Source organism: Microtus ochrogaster, chromosome 6 (assembly GCF_000317375.1).
Source record: "Microtus ochrogaster isolate Prairie Vole_2 chromosome 6, MicOch1.0, whole genome shotgun sequence".
NCBI classification, from domain to species: Eukaryota; Metazoa; Chordata; class Mammalia; order Rodentia; family Cricetidae; genus Microtus; species Microtus ochrogaster.
This window is the reverse complement of record NC_022013.1, coordinates 27,199,664-27,219,269: the sequence shown is the minus strand read 5'-3', so window position 1 is coordinate 27,219,269 and position 19,606 is coordinate 27,199,664. Positions and strand designations below refer to the sequence as shown.

Genomic DNA, 19,606 nt, shown 5'->3' with positions numbered 1-19,606 from the left:
CCAGGACAGGCTCCAAAACCACAGAGAAACCCTGTCTCGAAAAACCAAAAAAAAAAAAAATAATAATATAGTTTCTGTGTAAATATTTTGGGTCTGAGTGGTCAGGAATGCACGAACAATCTTCCGACTACAAAGGTCAAGAACATGCCTGTGTTTTTTCACAGGAAGAGAATGAGACTCAATGACATCTGGAACATTTGATCCTCTGTATGCAGCAGCAGGATGCCAGCCCTGATGACACTGTAGCTGCTGGTCCCCTCACAGAAGAGCATTCCTGACCCTCTTGTGTCATCATGCTGCAGTCTGAGAAGGAAGGAAGCTTGTGGTGATGGCTGGTGATTGCCAGCCTCTTGGTGGACCTACTGCTCAAGCTCCCAGATCTTAGTGAGTCCTTTTGACTTTGGAGCTGGCCCAAGAGTGTTGACTGAATATTCGGCAGTTTATCTGTACTATATCTTGGGACACAGAACTCAATTTTGCCAGTATGATGTTCAGTCTGTTGTTGAGATAAAGGACCTGAGAACTGAAGCCTTGGAAATTTCCCCTCTGGGGGAAAGAGATTTGTTAAAGCAATGGAACACTATTATGGAGGCAATGTGTGACTGAAGCCCCCGAGTGGCATAAAAGTTTTGCTGCTACTCAGACACCAGGGCAGTTCAAACTTGTCTTTGAGAGTTAGAAGCAGCAATGCAATTGAACTACAGGAGAGAAAAAAATTCATAGCTCACCCATCACAGAAATCTGTTCTTGATTGGAAAAGATTTAAGACAATTGTGATTTGACAAATTGTGTATTTACTGTTAATTTCCATACTAGAATTATGATATTGACCTGTTAATATTTGTAGTTGCTTTATTTCACTATGAATATGTTACTGATTAGAAAAAGGTTAGAGCTTGTTTGCAAAAAAATTTGACATGATGCCAATGAATCCTTAGATTTGTTATGTTTAATAAGACAAATTTGGATTTTGATGCAGCTAAAAACTGTCACAAAGACACCCTGGAGCAATTTAAAAAGCCCATCCAATCTTGGTCATCCTCCACTCCTTTATTAGGAGATATTGTGGCCATGGGAGCATGTATATCGCAAAGTATTATCTGTTTGTATATGATTATCTAGTTGTCTGTAAACTCTCTTGATGGAAAGTTGGTCCAGAGGCACATGGCACCTAGCTGTGCACCTTCCCTTAACCCTTTATTAACGGAGGCTGATAGTCAATGATGGGTAAGATCTTTTCCTCTCCAGGCAGCCTGTGACAGGACATACATGATGGAATGTACGTACTGATGATGGGTAAGCCTGGAAAGTGGAAGAAGACCACCTAAGCCTGTGCTGTCGCGGAAGCACAGGCTTTATTAAATAAATTAAAAAGGGAGGAATATGTGGGGGCCCACAGAAGTGAGTCTGTTCCACCTTGACTAAAGGTCAGAGAGTTCAAGCCTATTCTCCTGCCCCTCCAAGGATATAACAGGAGGTTTGACCCAGGGAGTGTGGCTGCCTACAGAATGCTTGGTCTAAGGTGTGGTCGCTGCATGTCCTGCCTATACATCAGAATGCTAAACAGTTGCTTCATGTTTCAGGTATTGGAGCAGATAATTGTTCTGTTTGTTCTCTGTATCATGTTAGAGAAGCCTTTTGTCTTCTCCCCCTGACCCTTTTGAATGAAGGAATATAAACACATGGAAAATAAATGCAGGTGAGTTCAGTATTCACTGGATTGCCCTTCCAGTTCTATTCTGAGTCTCTGTTCATTTTCTATCATATCTCTGTTCCTCCTATCTAATATTTCTAATCTTTATGCCCTTACCCTGGAATGTGCAAACCCTGTATGCCTGGACCCAGACAATTAAGGTAGTATTTTGTCCCAACAGACAAGTCTTTTGTAGTCCATGAGGTTGGGACAAACAGGGCTATGTCCTGTCCTCTACAGCTGAGCAGAACCAGAGCTGGTACGTCTGTGTGAACGCCTCCTTTTTTCACAAGCTGCCCTATGAAGAGAGCCTTAATGCTACCTTTGTTCTAGTTTTTTCCACTTAGCACATAAATCTGGACAGCAGGATGAATGGAAAATGGCCCCAAACCAGCTCATTCACACATCCTTTTGGCATGTACAGCAAGCATTGGGAAACACGGTCATCCTTTCAAAGACTTGTGGTGTAAACGAGAAAACGCCCCTCTTTAGCTCAGACATTTGAATACCCAGTCCCTGGTGGTAGTATTGTTGGGGGAGGTTAAGGAGCCTTTGGAAGCCCGGCCTTGCTGGAGGAAGTAAATCCCTGGGGGCTGACTTTGAGAGTATAGCCTTGCCTCACTCAGTTCACCGTCCCTGCCTTGTGTTTGTGGTTGGAGATGTGATCCCTCAGCTTCCTGCCCTGGCTGCCTGCCATGCCTCCCCATTATAAACTCTCCCTCTGAAACCATTAAGCCCAAATAAACTCTTGATTTTTAAAGTTATCTTTGACCATGGCATTTCATCACAGCAATAGAAAAGTAACCAACATACAAAGGTTTTCTATTTGATAGGGACAGAACACATATTAAAACAAGTATCCTAGGGGCTGGAGAGATGGCTCAGTGGTTAAGAGCACCGGCTGCTCTTCTAAAGGTCCTGAGTTCAATTCCCACATATGGTGGCTCACAACCATCTGTAAGGAGATCTGGCGCCCTCTTCTGGCCTGCAATCATACATGCAGGCAGAACACTGCATACATAATAAATAAAAACAAACCCAAAAACAGTCTGGTGGTGATGACGTACACCTTTAATCCCAGCACTTGGGAGGTAGAGGTAGCCAGATGTCTGTGAGTTTAAGGCCAGTCTGGTCTACAGATACAGAGAAAGTTCCAGGCAGGCACCAACGCTACAGAGAAACCCTATCTTGAAAAAACAACAACAACGACAAAAAGACAAAACAAGTATCTTAACATTGCAATCTCTTTTGTACAGGATCAGGTATTGTTTCTTATGCCACATAAACATATTAAATTACTTGAAACTGACCACTAACCTCAACAGTGCTCAGTAGAGTACAGCTCTTTCTGAACAATCTCCATTTCACCTTCACAGCTTTGGGTTGTCCCTCTTAGCAGGGCTGGGGCATCAGCTCAGTGGTAGAGTGCTGACCCTGGGTTTGATCCCCAGCACCAGGGAAAACAGTGAGAGAACAGAAAGTTGAAGTGGTGTGCCAGGCAGTCCAGGCTGCGTTAGCAACATACCATCACCTGAGCCACACAGCCCATGTCTATTTCATAGAGTTCAGGAGGCTGACATCCAGGATCGAGGTGCTGCTGCTTGGTGCCAGGTAAGAGATGCTCAGCTTCACAGCGCAGCTACAACAGCACCTGGCAGGGAGAGAGCCCACTCTCAGCACTCTAACAAGAAGCCTAGGCTCACTTCCAAGGGCTACCCTGTCCTCATCCCACGATCTAATTGTCTGCAGAGAGTTTCTCCTTAATACCGTCACACAGGCCTAAGGTTTCCGCTTATGAACCAGGCCAGCAGGACACATAACACTTAGTCTATTACAGTGGGCAAGGAAGCCTTGGCTGACATGGTAAAATATAAGAGCAGAACTATAGGAAATGAAGAAGCCAAGCACACAGCTCCTGGAAAGTACATGGAAGACAGAGGGACCAGTAAGTTCAAGACCCTAAGGCAGGGGGAATCCTGTGGCTGTCAAGTCACATGAGCAGGAGAGGAAGGGGGGGGGCAGGGCATGTAGGGTCTCAGACACACCTATAATGACTGGCGTTGACTCTGCTTATAGAACCTTGCAGACAACACCTGTAGCCCAACTCTTGGGAGGCTGAGACATGGGGGGGTCATGTGTTTGAGGTCAGCCTGGGCTATGCAGAGAGATCGTGTCTCAAAAATATAAACAAACAAACAAATAATAAAACTGGCAAACAAAAAGAACCATTGGAAAGAAGTGAAGAAACAAGACAACCTGGCTAAGTTTTGACAACCCCTGCTTCTGCTGCTCAGGGAAGACTCTAGGCAGGACTGGCAGGAAGGGGATCACAGGGTCCAGCAATCCCACCACAGAGTGCACATTTGTAAGAAATGAATTAATATGTGCACTAGTAGAGACACCACAATGAGTCCGAAGATAAAGAAATTGTTTTCCATATGCAGTGGAATCTGACTGGGCTCAAAACTGAAGGCAATCAGCCAGGTCAGTGACACATGTCTTTAATTCCAACATTCAGGAGGCAAAGGCAGGCAGGTCTCTGTGATCTCAGGTCCCAGAAAATAGCAGATCTCTCTCTTCTTTTTTCTAAAATAATTTATTTAACTTTATTATATGTGCATTGGTGTGAAGGTGTCAGACCCCTAGGAACTGGAGTTACAGACACTTGTGAGCTGCCATGTGGGTGCTGGGAATTGAACCTGGGTTCTCTGGAAGAGCAGCCACTGCTCTTAACCACTGAGCCATCTCTCCAGCTCCTCCCTCTTCTTTATTGAGATGAAGTGTCATGTAGCCTACACTGGCCTTCAACTTACTATATTCACGAAATAGCCAAGAATGGCTTTGAGTATACTTTCTTTCTTTTCTGAGCTTCATGGACACGAGTATTTTACCTGCAACGCATGTATGTGCACCACATGTATGCAGTACCTGTGGAAGACAGAAGAGGTGGTCAGATCCCCTGGAACTGGAGCTAGAGACAACTGTGAGCTGTCATGTGGGTGATGGGGACCAGTTAGACTAATCAGCTCAGAATCTCTGCGTCAGTCAGGATTCAGGTGTTGGAAGTCTTAAAAAGGCACCAGGTCACTTGACCCCTTAATGAATCATTATTCTCAATTTTTAAAAAAAAAATATTTATTTATTATGTATACAATATTCTGTCTGCGTGTATGCCTGCAGGCCAGAAGAGGGCACCAGACCCCATTACAGATGGTTGTGAGCCACCATGTGGTTGCTGGGAATTGAACTCAGGACCTTTGGAAGAGCAGGCAATGCTCTTAACCTCTGAGCCATCTCTCCAGCCTCCCCCCCCCATTTTTCTCAATTTTAAGGCAGAGACAGTAACAGCACTTGCAAGTTTTGAATGGGAATGCCCCATAGGCTCATACGATTAGATGGCTTAGTCTCCAAGGAGTGGAGCTGTTTGAGGGAGATGAGGTGTGGCCTTGTTGGAGGATGTGTGCCACTAAGGGTGGGCTTTGATGTTTCAAAGGCCAGTGTCTCTCCCTCTCGGCCTGCAGATCAGGATGTAAAGCTTTCAACCACTGCTCCTGATCCATGCCTGTCTGCTTGCTGCCATGATAACAGTAGACTAACTCTCTAACTGTAAGTGAACCCCAATTAAATGCTTTCTTTTGTAAGACTGCCTTGGTCATGGTGTCTCTTCTCACTAAGGCAGTACCTAACTGACATGACTGTCATAAGGATTAACCGGGTTAACCTAGGCTGTCACTTACTAGTGATATAAATGAATAAGTGATGTTTAATAAGACATTGCTGTCATTGTTTTATACTGTAGTCCATGGAGGCTTTTTCCCAAGATCCCTCCTGGAAGCCCGAAATCATGGATAATATCAAACCCTGCACATATACAGACATTACATATATAATAAATGTATTTTCATGAGCACACATACCTGTGCTAAAGTAACTTATAAAGTAGGCACATTAAGAGATTAATAGCAGTAACTAATAGTAAAATGTGACAGTGTTAGCAGTATACTGTACAAGAGTCAAGGCAAATACCAACCCTGCCGGAGAGAGGTGGGCTACCTGTACCTGGAACTGCAGTAGGGGACTTAATACGTAATGACGCTGTGGGCCACTTGAGGGTCACCAGGACATCCTTCCTCTGCTGGTCAGACGCTGCCAAGTAATCTCACCATGCTTCATTCTTCTTTCTTGGAGGGGAAAAAAAGATCAGAAGGCTGGAGAGATGGCTCAGCGGTTAAAAACACTGGCTGCTCTTCCAGAGGACCCGGGTTTGATTCTTAGCACCCACATGAGAGTCCAGCTCTAGGGTCCGATGCCCTCTTCTGGTCTCCACAGACACCAGGCAAGCATGTAGTACACAGACACACATGCAAGTGAATCAACCATACATATTTAAAAAGTCACCATGTGACCCCCTTTGGGTCCCCACTGGACATTCATGGGGTCTATCTTTGTGTCTTCTGCACCCCCTGAATAGGAAGCACCCGTTCTTCTGCCCAGGCACCGCTTCTCGTTGCTCCCCAGCCTTCCGTGAGCCATGCACTGACCATTGTTTTGTTTCAGTAACATTAGGGTCAAGAATGAGCGCCTGAGGATGCAGCAGAAGTTGATGGCCACGGGCCTCCGGAGGCCACACTCCTGCATATTTATTGACCTGGCAGGGAGCAGAATGAGCCTGTTTTGCTTGATGTGCAAAACTTTACTCTCAGGACAATTTTCTGGTGCCCCCAAATGACATATTACAAAATGAAATAGAAGTATCAACAATGGTACTTTATTCCTGGAATACATCTTCCAAGAGCTCCCAGATGTCGGCCCCACTGACCTTTTCTAGCCTGAGCCCAAGCTGTCACCAACGTTAAATTACTTTCTAAATCAGAGGTAAACTTTCCATCATAAAATACCATTCACAGCCACATCAATCCAGTCTGAGATCTGCATCGCTCTCTCGACCCAGACGCCTAGATACCCACAATTCACAGATCGACCAGCTTTGTGCTATCAATATGCCTCACCCAGTGGGATATTCCACTAATAGATTACCGGAGCTGCTGCCCACCACACTGATGTATAAGAGCAATACGTTAGGAAGGCCCCCACTCACCTGGATGACGGATCGTGGAAATGGTCCTCTCAGGAAAGCATGCTGGTGATATATGGCCCACAGGGCACCAGCTGGGCAAGAACTAGTTCAAAGTTCAGCTTCACTTGAAAAGACAAAGAGACGCAACCTGGGTCCCATCAGGACCCACCACGCCCCATGTTTACAGGCAAGAAGGCAGCTGCACTCAGACACTCCTGCCTGAGGCATGATCGTTCATGACTCCCTTATGTCCAGGAGCTTGAATCAAAGCAGGCACATGGACGCTTTTACTTTGTGGACATGTGATACTTGTTATAATAACAGTACTAAAGGGAATCGCACAAGGATGTCATTTTGGAAAATGATAACTGTCCCTAGTTTCTTTTCTGTGATGAGATTCCCTGACCAAAGCAACTTAAAGGAGACGGCTTATTGGGCGACCGTTAGGCTATGGTCCATCAGTGTGGATCACCCAGGCAGCAGGGATGGGAAGCAGCTGCTCATTCCCAGTCAAGAGCAGGGGACAATGAGTTAACACACAACTTAGTGCTCAGTTCATTTTCTCTATCGTACACGGTTCAGAATCCTTGGTCAGGGACTAGTGCCACCTCAACTAACGTAGTCAGAACAACCCCACCCAGACAGTGCCTTAGCGAGACTCCCTTCCCAGGTGACTCTGGATGTGTCCTTTTGATAATTAAACTAACCATCACATTACAACACCGAGCAGACTGGGCAACCCTAGTATACACACCAAAAGGTATGTGAAGATATTGTGAACACTATGGAATTCATGTCTTTCTATCAGTTTTTGTGGAACCCAGTGTTGGAAGATCTACTTTTAAAAACACCATGCTTCAAGGACCGTGATCCTCGTACACTAGCATCTGCCTGTACCAGGTGTAGTTTTGCTTGTTTGTTTGAGATGGGTCTCTCTGTCTGTCTTGGAATTCACTCTCTAGATCAGGCTGGCCTTGATCTCAGAGATCTGCCTGCCTCTGCCTCTGAAGTGCTGGGCTAAAGGCATGCACTACCACGCCCACCATGACCTTGTCTATGTAACAAGGTTTTGCAGCAGATAAGGAAAAGCAGCTAACATTTGCTTCTCATCCACTACTGGCCAAGAGCATCCTTCCATCCTCCCACATAGTGACCATAGACACAGTCCATGACGCAGTGGGCCTTCCTTCTGCAGATGAGGAGCCGGGGACTAGGCAGCTAGCTCCTAAAGGTCGTGTAATTCCTTAGCAGCCGGCAAGGCAGCTTCCAAATGTGCAAAAAGCTTGCACAACTTCAAAGCACTTGTTCAACAGGGAAGTAAAGCTGTTCCATCCTCAACCAACTCGAGAGGGCGGAACAGTGTTGAAGGAGAAGACAGGAACAGGCTAGAGGTTGTAGCTCAGTGACAGAGCACCTGGGTCCAGTCTTGGGCTTCAGAAGTGAAGTGAGAAACGGGCACAGTAACCATGAGAATTTTAGCATTTGTTGACTGTTTCCTACTTATTTGATTTGTAAAATAGAATAGGTATTAGCCAGGCAGAGCTATTGTGACATTTTTGAATCAGGAGTAAAGTAAAATAATTCAATAAAAGAAATCTTGGACGAGGAGGCGATTCTGAAACTCCCAAGATTTATTAAAGGCACTGTCTTTATAACACTTTCAGCGCACATGATTCTAACAGCATCCACTTAAATACAGTATCACAAATTATTCAGCATAAATATAAATAAGCTTACAAGCATACCCGAAACATTTCTGAGGACAGACATGAGTTTAGAAAATAGACGCTATCTGGGTTTGGGGTGCACCGTGACCCCAGCACCCAGGAGGTGAAGGCCGCACTGGGCTACCCAGCAGGACCATGTTTCAAAGACAGAAAAAAACTGAGGGAGAAGGGACAGAGAAACTAAAGACTAACTGCTGCGCAGCAAGGTGAAATCTCCATCTAATTCAGTGAGTTCAAGAAGCACAACCTTCAGGACAGATGCTTCTGTGTACTTCAGTGTATCAAACAGGAGCAGAAATGCTGTTTGCCAGAACACAGACTGATCTGCAGTGAACCTCACAAGCCACCAAAATAACAAAAGGAAAATGGAAACAAAGCCTCGGCGTTGCCACACTTGAGACAGGAGAAGTCCACTCAGGGTGGCCCGGGACTGCACCGCACCGCTTCAAAGCCCCAGAAGCATGGGTGTCACTGCTCGGCCAACCACCCCAGGCTGCTCTACAGTCTCTCCCCTAGAGAAAACGATGGGTGAACTCAAGCCAGCTTCACCCAGTGACCTCAAGAAACAAGAGAAAGGGTCAGGCTACGACTCTGGAGAATTTCCCTCTAGAACCTGCTTAAGCCACCCAGGCAAAGATACTATGTCTGTCGTCAGAAATGTTTCGGGTATGCTTGTAAGCTTATTTATATTTACGCTGAATATTTGTGATACTGTATTTAAGTGGATGCTGTTAGAATCATGTGCACTGAAAGTGTTATAAAGACAGTGCCTTCTCAAGTTACACACATCCTTGAGGCCAAAAATGGTAAACTATTCCTTAAGTTAAACCCTAAAGTAGGATATTATCTTTATTACTTGATTGTAGATGAAGGGTCTTTTAAAGTTATGAAATATAATAAGGATCTTCCGTTTTCATCAAACAGCACGTAAACTAGCTACCCTTTAGCAAAACAAGTGTTATAAAAAAGGGCCAGCCTCTGATTCCCCAAGTGACGCTACCTCAAAATTTTATGAATATAGTTCCCATTACAGAACACAGCTAACACAGTAAATTATGATCCGGGTGACCTTTAGGTATTACAGTTTGAAAAGAAACAAATTACACATTTACTACTGATGGCAAACAGGTAAGCAGTCAGCAGAGTTGGAGCAAGCTGCCTTAGCTAAACTTGCGCTGAGAATTTTACCACCACCCTAATCCTTTCTGCTGTATTTGGGGGAGAGAACGCACAGACCCAAAGTTACCACCTGCTCAGATGTCCACGCATGAGAAAGTACCCATCTACGAACAGGCTGATGCACCAGGTAGAGAGAGACAGTACAGCAGCGTTCAAGGTAAACATTCAGAATTCAAGGCAATGAGGAACTGGAGACACAGTCACTCACGTGGCTCTGAGACCCTAATTTCATTTGGCTGTCAGTGTTTCAACATGGTAAACGCCTTGTCTGAAAATCGTCTGCTTAGGAAATTCTGAGCCACACTGAGGCATTTGAAACCAGGACTCCATCTGTTGTTATGATCACAGATAATATCACCCGATATGAGACTCCGCATAGACACGAACTCTAAACATTTACACACATGTTCTCCCGTGTGAGGAAAAGCATCACCAAGTCCTTTTTGGTCATGGACAGTCACCAGGTGCCTGTGCAGTGGTTTCACACCCACTGAATCCTATTGGGGATGCAGGCCTGTGAGGACACTGCTGGGGACGTGTCTCTGTGGGGTTCACCAGCACATGCTGGCACGCCTGCGCTGCAGTCAGCCCCGCCTGACTCACACTGCTCTCCCTTGCTTTGCTGATTACGAGATTCCTCGGGTTTCAACAAACCAGGTCTTTCTCCACGTTCAAAACAGAAGAGAAGTGATTTAGCTAGAGATTCTAGTTTCCCACAGCTGCCAGCAGAGGCAGAGGGCCCAATGACGTCACTGTGGAGCTTGGGAGCCAGGGTGCAGAGCGTTTCAGTACAGTTTCTGAGACAGTGCAGGTCACTGGGGCACCCTGTGCAAGAGAGAAAGGGAAAAGTGGGTTACCCATTCCAGGTGCCAGCAGGCTATCACATGACTCTAGGGATCTCTTAGCAAAAGGATCCTACATGACAGCCCAAGCCACTGAGGGTTGTCCCGCTGAAGTGCCCTTGGACAGGCTTCCTTGTCTAAGTATAGGCTTCCCTGACTGTGCAGGCGGAAATGTGGACTTGTGTTGTGTGGAGCTCAACAGCCCAGCTCCTGCACTGGTAACTAATCTCACTGGGGCAGTGTGCAGTGAGCTTTAGTCATAGCTCAGGCTGCGAGAGAGGGGGAGACATGTTGGGGTCCCTGGACCGCGCAGTCCCAGTCCAGATTCCACTTGGGGTACATACCTCTCAGTGCAGATGTAATGATCTCAACGGTTTTCTCCAAGCAACATTTGAACTTCAAGAACTCTGATGCGAGAGTTACCATCCTGGAACCTTGTTGCCTAGAGCCTTCTTGTACTTGAGTTCTGAAGTTTTTCTGCATAAACAAAACCAATATTTAAAATATAGATACAATTTTAAATTTACGGCAATAAATTTAGTAAAATGATTTTAATTGCCCAGAAATTTATCATTAGATTATGCTATGTCCAATGAAACTACATCAATAACAAATTACACTGAAAATGTTTAATTTCCTCCCTAGGGCATAAACTTTTCTACAAGCAAGATCAAAATACAAAATGAACAACGACTACTTTTAAAAGCAATAAGAATTTAATTTTAATTCAATTTAAATTTCAGCCCTAGCATCCTGGCGCGTAGGGACAGAATGAAGCAACAGTGCCATGGGATCCAGCACCAGAAAAGGCTGATGAAAAAGAATCCAATTCCACAGTATTTACTTGAAATATTCGCTTTACTTAAACAGTTTGGCCATGGGCATTACTCTCTTTTCAGTACAGCGATTCTACACGCCATCTGCCTTTGTCTATAGAGTGAGATCGTGACATGAGCCTGCTTGAATTCAACCCCATCGGACACCATGGGAGCACTTTAACTATTAATATGGTTCTTAGCCTATGACGACCACACTCTAGCAAATGCTGGCAGCCCTGTGCAGTAACTACCAAACAGCTGATGCGTTAGGAAGCTCCTGTGCCGTCATGTACCTACTACCAACACCAGTGCATTAAGGCTGACGGAAGGAAAACTAGAAAACAAGTATGCTTAGTTAGCACGCACAGCATAGCCGTCTCTAGCTAAAGATGCAGAGGAAATCAAGATCTACAGCCGAGCCTACCGCGATGAGAAACATAAACGACCGAAGCCCCTCTTACTAGTTTCCATTCAGCAAAGGTGTTCCCAAGAGACTTGACCAGTTCTACGGCATTAGCCTTCATCCGCTCGGCGACCTATAGAAAATGTTAAAATACTTTGTTATACAAACAATCATCTCCAAACTATCATTTTTAGACCTGTGTGAGACCAGATGGAAAAGTTCTAGTCTAGAATGCACAAGAGATGGAAGTTCTATCTCTGAGGTAAGCAGAGACCGGGTTGAGAGTACATATGTCATACTAATGGAATTTCCTTAGAAATAAATGACACACTGATTTCCATATCAACAAAGCCCACATTTGGGCTTAGCAGGCGCAGTCACTTGCTATGCAAGCCTGTGGATCTACAGTCGACCTGGGTACTAAAGGTGGGAAGAGCGAACGGACTTCCCACAGTTGTCTTCTGACTTCCACATATGTGATATGATACACAGGTCCCCATGTGCACACATGCAATAATATAAACATAAAAAGGAATATATACTCTGATGTCTGCTATCAAAATGACACTTGCATTTTATTTAAATATTTTTTAAATATTTATTTATTATGTATACAATATTCTGTTTGTGTGTATGCCTGCAGGCCAGACCCCATTACAGATGGTTGTGAGCCACCATGTGGTTGCTGGGAATTGAACTCAGGACCTTTGGAAGAGCAGACAATGCTCTTAATCTCTGAGCCATCTCTCCAGCCCTTATTTAAATATTTATAAGGATGAAATTCCTAAAATTTCCCTCAGAAGAAAGTGAGGGTTGAGCTATCAAGCAAACATGAGTTGCTCTGAGAACATTGCAGTTTTTTATCTGATTCTCAGCTTCAGTCTTATGCTGCAGATGGTATTTCCTATCTTACAGACTGAGAGTCAGATCCCAGATGGTAACTCCTAGCTCTCAGAAGCAGTGCGAGTCTTTGACTAAATCAAAAAGTTGTACTCCACTGCTCAAGGGGATTCTGTGCTGTGTTTAATTGGCTTTCACTAAGCTCTTGTCTAGGTCAGCGCAAACTTGCCTTTACAGTAAGAAGAGAAGTAGGCCATGGTGGCCTATAATCCCAGCACTCAGGAGGATTACTATAAGGTTCAAACCAGCCTGGACAACAAAGCTAGTTCCAGGCCAACCGGAGCCACACGGTAAGACTCTCCCAAAAGGCACACCTAAATTCTTGACTTCATGAACACAGTTTTGAAATCATAATTCCAATGCCCTCTATGAGCCTACTGTCTATTTCTCTACTTATGATTTTTCTACTTCTTGGGGATTCTATTTTTCTGCTATGGGTCATTTTTAAAAAATATAATGCAATCCTGATAATTATTGTATTTGTTTTTTTAAATTAATTTATGTATTATGTATGCAATATTCTGTCTGTGTGTATATCTGCCGGCCAAATTATTGTATTTGTGTGTGTGTATGAACACACATGATTTCAGTGCCCACAGGCCAGAAGAGGGTGTGAGACTTCCTGGAGCTGGAGTTACAGGCAGGTGTGAGCTGCCTGACGTGGGGTGCAGAGATTCACACCCCAGTCCTTTGGAAGAGCCACTTGCTGAGCCACCGCTCCAGCCCCTGCCACAGGCTCTTATGACTTTTAAGTTGGAAGAATACAATCAGGAACGGGGGAGATGGCTCCATTGTGCTTGCCATGAAATCATGAGGACCTGAGTTCAATCCCCAGCAACCACATAATGATTTGGCATGGGTGGCATGGGCTGGTGATACCAGGCATGATGAAGGCAGAGGATCTCTAGGGCTTACTGACCGCCAGTCTAGCTTAACTGGTCAGCTCTAGATGCCAGTGAGAGACTCTGCCTCCAAAAGCAAGGTGGACAGTTCCTGAGAAACAACATCTGAGGTTGCCCTCTGACCTACACACACATCCACAAACGTGTACCTGCACACATATCCATATATGTGCCTGCACACACACGCAGACATAGAGTGAGAGAGAAAAAAAAGAATATATGAATTAAAATCCATGTAACAAACTACATGTCAGACTGTAGAACAAGAGGAAGGAGAACAGAGTTCTGCATAAAGAAGCCTCATTTCTCCCAGCACTGTCAAAGCGAATACCCACACCTGTTTAACAGTTTAACACGCCTCGTGTCTCATTTCTCTCCACTCGTCACTACTCCACTCTCTGCACTCCTGCCAGCAGAGGGTTACTGACAGAACTCCAGCGTAGAGCGCATTAGTGATGAAGGGGGCTGGGCTGCTCCTGAGGCAAAGCCAATCTCAGCTGCCAGCAGTGGCTGACTACGACCTAAAGTCCAACACATCCCTCCTCAAAGTACCACAGCAGAACCTGCATCATGTCTACTGAAATTGCACGGGACCCACAGATCTTGATTTAGTGACAATAAAAACTTCTTTGACTTTGCCCATCTTTTAAAATAAATGAACAAAAATATGTCTGCGAGAAAGGCAGACATATTCAGAGAATGCAACACGTACAAGCAAGACGAGCAATTTAGCATTTGCCAGCCATTATTACTAGTATTAATTTTTTAATTTTAAAACATTTTATTTTATGTCTATGAATATTTTGCCTTACGTATACCTATGTACCACATATGTGGCAGATACCCTTGGGCAATAGGGCATCCCTGAAACTGGAGTTGCCAGCTATTGTGAGGCACCATGTGGGTGCTGGGAACTGAACCTTGGTCCTCTGTGAGAACACTTGGAGCATCTCTCCAGCCTCCACTCCTGACACTGCTCTGGGAGGAGGCAGAAGCACTCGAGGGTGTCACCAACAGCTCTACTAGGTCTATATCTTGGTATGAAGTCACTGATGCGAATGGTCCAGGAAAAATCCTTAGCTCCAGATGACTGGCTTCTTTGTTTAGGTGGAAGAGTAAAGACCCACAAGAAGGTGGAGAAGGACATGCACAGAGTCAACAGTAGCTGTCACTGCCACCCTCCACATGGCTCAGGAGCTTCATAGGGACACGGTCTCTGCCTCGCCATTACAAAATATTCAGCACAACTAAAATTCATAAATACATAATACGCAAAAATAGAATTCACATTATACTATTATTTGCACATTTTAAGTATTTTGGACAATATACATCCAGAAATCAAACCATTTTTAAGATCAAGCATGCCACACAGCTTACCTCCTCATGTGCAAGCTGCCTGGAGAGGTCTCGCTCGAGTTCCTGTGCTTTTTCCAGCCCAGAATCTAAGAGACTCTTCATCCCCAAGGCTACGCCTTCCTGGAGAGCACTTGTGAATTCCTGTTAGGAAAAGTTTTAGGCATTTAGCTGAAAAGCTCAGGTTTGTTGTTTTATTTTGTTTGTTTGTTTGTTTGTTTGGTTTTTCGAGACAGGGTTTCTCTGTAGCTTTGGAGCCTGTCCTGGAACTCCCTTTGTAGACCACGCTGGCCTCAAACTCACAGAGATCCGCCTGCCTCTGCCTCCCGAGTGCTGGGATTAAAGGCGTGAGCCACCATCACCCGGCAAAGCTCGGGTTTTATATGTTAAAATTTTATTACATTTGTGTGTGTATGTGTGTGTGAGGGAGAGACAGAGACAGAGAAAGAAAAAGAGAGACAGAGACAGAGAGAGAGAGAGAGCACATGGGGGTCATAGGACAACTCGTAGGAGCTGGTTCTCTCCACCACATGGCTCTAAGGGCTGGAACTGAGGAAACTAGGCTTGATGCAAACACCATCACCACTGCGCCATCTCATGTGCCTGGTTTTGTAAAACTTTAAGACAGTCCTGAAGCCATTTTTGACAATTCTGAATCCTCTCAGCCTCTGTGCCATAGTGCTTCCCCTCCTTCCCTGGGAACCAAGGACCTAACAGCTACACTCACACGTACTCAGTTCCTGAACAATTACCCATATACGTAAGTTTTGGTTCGGTCCCCTGGGAAACGGGGTCAAAATGACCTCTTACCTCATCTGATCTGGCAACAGCTGTCCAGTCAATTACTGGTAATAGCCCTTTCGAATAAGCCAATCAGAATAGTCAAAGAACAACACCCCTTGCTTCTATGGCCCCTTTAAAAGTAGACTGTACCCGCTATTCGGGGTCCCTTGGCTTCCCGAATGCTGGGGGACCCTGTCATGACAGAATTAATAAAATCCTCATGCTTTTGCATCGGCTGTGTGTATGAGATGGTCTCTGGAGGCAACTCCTTCTCGGTGTTTGGACGCTAGAGTCCAACAGTTTTACATACTCTCCAAAATTATAAGGTAATGAAATGTAATTCATTCCCAGTTTATTAAATTCAGCTAAAGTTAGTATGAGAACAATCTATTGGGAAATAAAATTAACAAAATTATAATTTGTAGTGGTAGTTTGTTTGTGTTTTAACAAATAAAGCTTGCCTGAAGACCAGAGGCAGAGCTAAGCCACTAGAGGCCAGGGAGTGGTGGCACACACCTTTAATCTCAGGACTCAAGAGACAGGCAGATTCTTTGTGAGTTCAAGGCCACCCTGATGTGGGAGTGTCATATCAATCTGTTGATTTCATTGGTTAAGTAATAAACAAACTGCTTGGCCTCATAGCTTAGAACATAGGTGGGTGGAGTAAACAGAACAGAATGCTGGGAGGAAGAGGAAGTAAGGTAAGACGCCTCAGACAGAGACGCCATGCAGCTCTCTCCCAGGCACATGCGATGAAGCTCCGACCCAGGATGGATGTAGGCTAGAATCTTCCCGATAAGCGCACCTTGGGGTGCTACATACAGATGATTAGAAATGGGCTAAATTAATATGTGAGAATTAGCCTAGAAGAGGCTAGATAGAAATGGGCCAAGCAGTGTTTAAATGAATACAGTTTGTGTGTTGTTATTTCGGGCATAAGCTAGCAGGCGGCCGGGGTGCTGGGGACGCAGCCCCGCTGCTCTTACTACACCACCCTGGGCAACAAAAGATTGAATCTGTCTAAAAGAAAAACAGAGCTCATACAAAGGTGATCCCAGCATTTGGGATTCCATGCCTTAAATCCCAGCGCTAGAGAGGAAGAGACAGGAGCGATATGGCTGGGTTGAGAGAGGCCTAAGGTGGGAGGAGGCGGGAGTTCAGTGCAGTCTGAGAACAGAATTGTCCGTCCCTTTGGTCTGAGCACTGGCAGAGGTATAAAAGGTCTCTCTAGTGACTGGCTACTCTGCCTCTCTGATCCTTCAGCTTTCACCCACTCATATCTGACTCTGGGTTTTATTATTAAGACTGTAGTTGGAAGTTGCTAGTTCATTTCTAGCTGTCCAGACACAAAATAATCATACAGAAACTACATTAATTAAAACACTGTTTGGTCTATTAGCTTGGGCTTTTTTATTAGTGAACTCTTACATCTTAACCCATTTTTATTATTTTATATTTTAGCATGAGGCTCGTGGTTCTGGCAGGCATCTTTTTCATTCAGTGGCTACATGGTATCTCCTTGACTCTGCCTACCGTTCTCCCTCTATCTCTGTTTGGAAACCTTGTTCTATTCAGCACCCAAAGCAGCTTTTTATTAACCAATGGTAATAAAACATAGTCACATCATACAGAGGAAAATCCCACATCATAAGACCAACTAGAATTTGTGCTACAATAATTAGTATTCCATGTGCTATGAAACAAATGCTCATTTTAGGTAGGACCTTATTTGCTAGGATACAATACATTGTAATATAGTATTGTTCATAGCATAAAGTGGGCAAATAAAAATATTCTTTAATTACTGTTTCTTTTCCTTGTGTAAACTGGATGAGATGTTCCACAGTTGATAGCAGTCATAAAACCAGAGAGCAAAAGGAACATCTTTCCTTCATTAGTTTTTAAGGTTGGTCTCACTATGTAGCCAAAGTTGTTCCTGTTCTTATGATCCTCAACCCCTAAGTTGTAGACGAGGGCCCTATTCCTAGTCCCAAAAGGATTTTCTGTTTGTTTTCTGCGACAAGATCTCAGTGTCCTGGAATGTACGGTGTAGTTCAGGACAGCCTTGAACTCACAAAGATCCACCTGTCTCTGCCTCCTGAGTGCCGGGACTAAAGGTGTGCTCCATCATGCCCAGCTCCAAAAGGACTGGAAAGAGATATAATCATCCAATCATAGTTTAACCATTTGTTTGTTTGTTTTAGAAAGGTACTCATGTAGCCCAGGCTGGTCTCAGGTGATCTTGCCCTTCTGATCCTCCTATCTGCCTCCTAAGGCTGGACTACAGACTGTACTACCACACCTTTTACAGTGCCAGGGTTCAAACCCGTGCATGCATGCAAACCACCAACGGAGTATATCCCAATCTTATTTCATCCAAACTTGACTGAAGAATTTAAAGACATTGCCAAACTATTAAAAGTACAAGTCATTTTGAAAAAAGATATGAACTTATTTTGTGCAGTGATCCTGCTAACAGAAGTCTCTAATGTTCCCACAGAAGCCTTTCAGAGCTAACAGTATACATTACCCGGGCACTGGAACTCTTGCTGCTGTTTTCCAGAAGACAGAGCCTGCTCCCTTTCAGAATGGCCAGCTGAGCCACACACTGAACAGCCTGCAGTATCACCTGGATGACTTTGTTTCGAGCCTCTTGTACCATTGATGAAATATCCGAACAGCACCCCTATGAAATAAAAATTGATCAGACAGTATATCACATGAGATTTTCAAAAAAGATTTATGTATGTATGTATTTATTTGAGTGCTCTATCTGCATGTACAACTTTATGTCAGAAGAGGGCATCAGATCCCACTATAGATGGTTGTGAGCCACCATGTGGTTGCTGGGAATAGAACTCAAGACCTCTGGAAGAGCAGCCAGTGCTCTTAAACCGCTGAGCCATCCCTCTAGACCCCACATATGAAATTTTTAAGAGGTGATAAAATGGAGAAAAAAGGGACAGTGGGTGAATTAGCAAGCATGAGGGGCTGGACTTAAGTCCCCAGTCCCAGCACTAAAGATAACAAAACAGTTGGAGAGATTGCTCAGTAGATCAAGGGCACTGGCTGCTCTTCCAGAGGACCAAGGTTTGATTCCTAGCACCCACATTAGGTGACTCACAATCACCTGGAACTTCTGAGGGCATTGGGCCCATATGTGGAACACAGGTATACATGTAGGCAAAATACCCATACACATCAAAATAAAACTCATAATATAAAGATCACTGAAATGCTGGTGAGAGACTGAAAGCAGGCAGCCCTGAAGCTATGCAGCTGTGACAGGAGCAAGATCCAGCTTCTTCCTCCCTCAAAGACAACACAGTGAAGGGAGACATAAATAAGTGTGAAGTTAAACCTAAGTCAGGACTGATAAGGAAACAGCAAAATGAAGAACAAAATGGTGTGTGTCTTTGGCCTCTCAACTTTAACTGTCCTGTTAGCACCCCAACAGACAGACTCTTTTCTCAGGGGAGAGGGCAAAGGAGAGGAAGAAAAAAACATCCCAGCTCTTAAACAACAGCCTTCCCATATGCACTCAGTACACAAGTCTTGAAGGCACAGGAGCCTCCTCTCGAATGGTTCTTTCTGGTCCTCCCCATTGTGGCACTGCCATGTAAGATGCTCATTACACCATTACAAGTAAGGACTGCCAAACCAGTGCTTCAGCACAAAAGTGTTCTGGCTAGCACTGGCTTCACCCGAGTCTTCCGGAGCCAAACTTACCTTCCCAGTCACTGGGTCTCAAGCCTTCATTCCTTGTATAGAATATGTCCCATAAGTCTATATGTTGAAACTCTCAAGTCAAGTTCAAAGCCTTCTTCCCAGAAAATGAAGAGAGATTTCACAGCAGAAACTCTACCAGATATTTATTCTCTCTCTCTCTCTCTCTCTCTCTCTCTCTCTCTCTCTCTCTCTCTCTC

The 19,606-nt window shown here is 44.6% G+C and overlaps 1 protein-coding gene across 1 annotated transcript in view; it reads right to left on the bottom strand.

Moving 5' to 3' along the window:
* Positions 1 to 9,680: 9,680 nt before the first annotated feature.
* Kif14 (kinesin family member 14) overlaps positions 9,681 to 19,606 on the bottom strand; it is a 71,744-nt gene continuing 61,818 nt past the window's right edge. Inside the window, exons 25-30 of the mRNA XM_005348435.2 lie at positions 18,225 to 18,366; positions 15,853 to 15,872; positions 14,922 to 15,041; positions 11,798 to 11,872; positions 10,863 to 10,995; positions 9,681 to 10,501 (exon numbers count right to left, since the gene is read on the bottom strand). Of these exons, the coding sequence (XP_005348492.1) occupies positions 10,158 to 10,501; positions 10,863 to 10,995; positions 11,798 to 11,872; positions 14,922 to 15,041; positions 15,853 to 15,872; positions 18,225 to 18,366 (834 nt within the window). The 3' untranslated portion in view covers positions 9,681 to 10,157. The remainder of the gene's footprint in view (positions 10,502 to 10,862; positions 10,996 to 11,797; positions 11,873 to 14,921; positions 15,042 to 15,852; positions 15,873 to 18,224; positions 18,367 to 19,606) is intronic.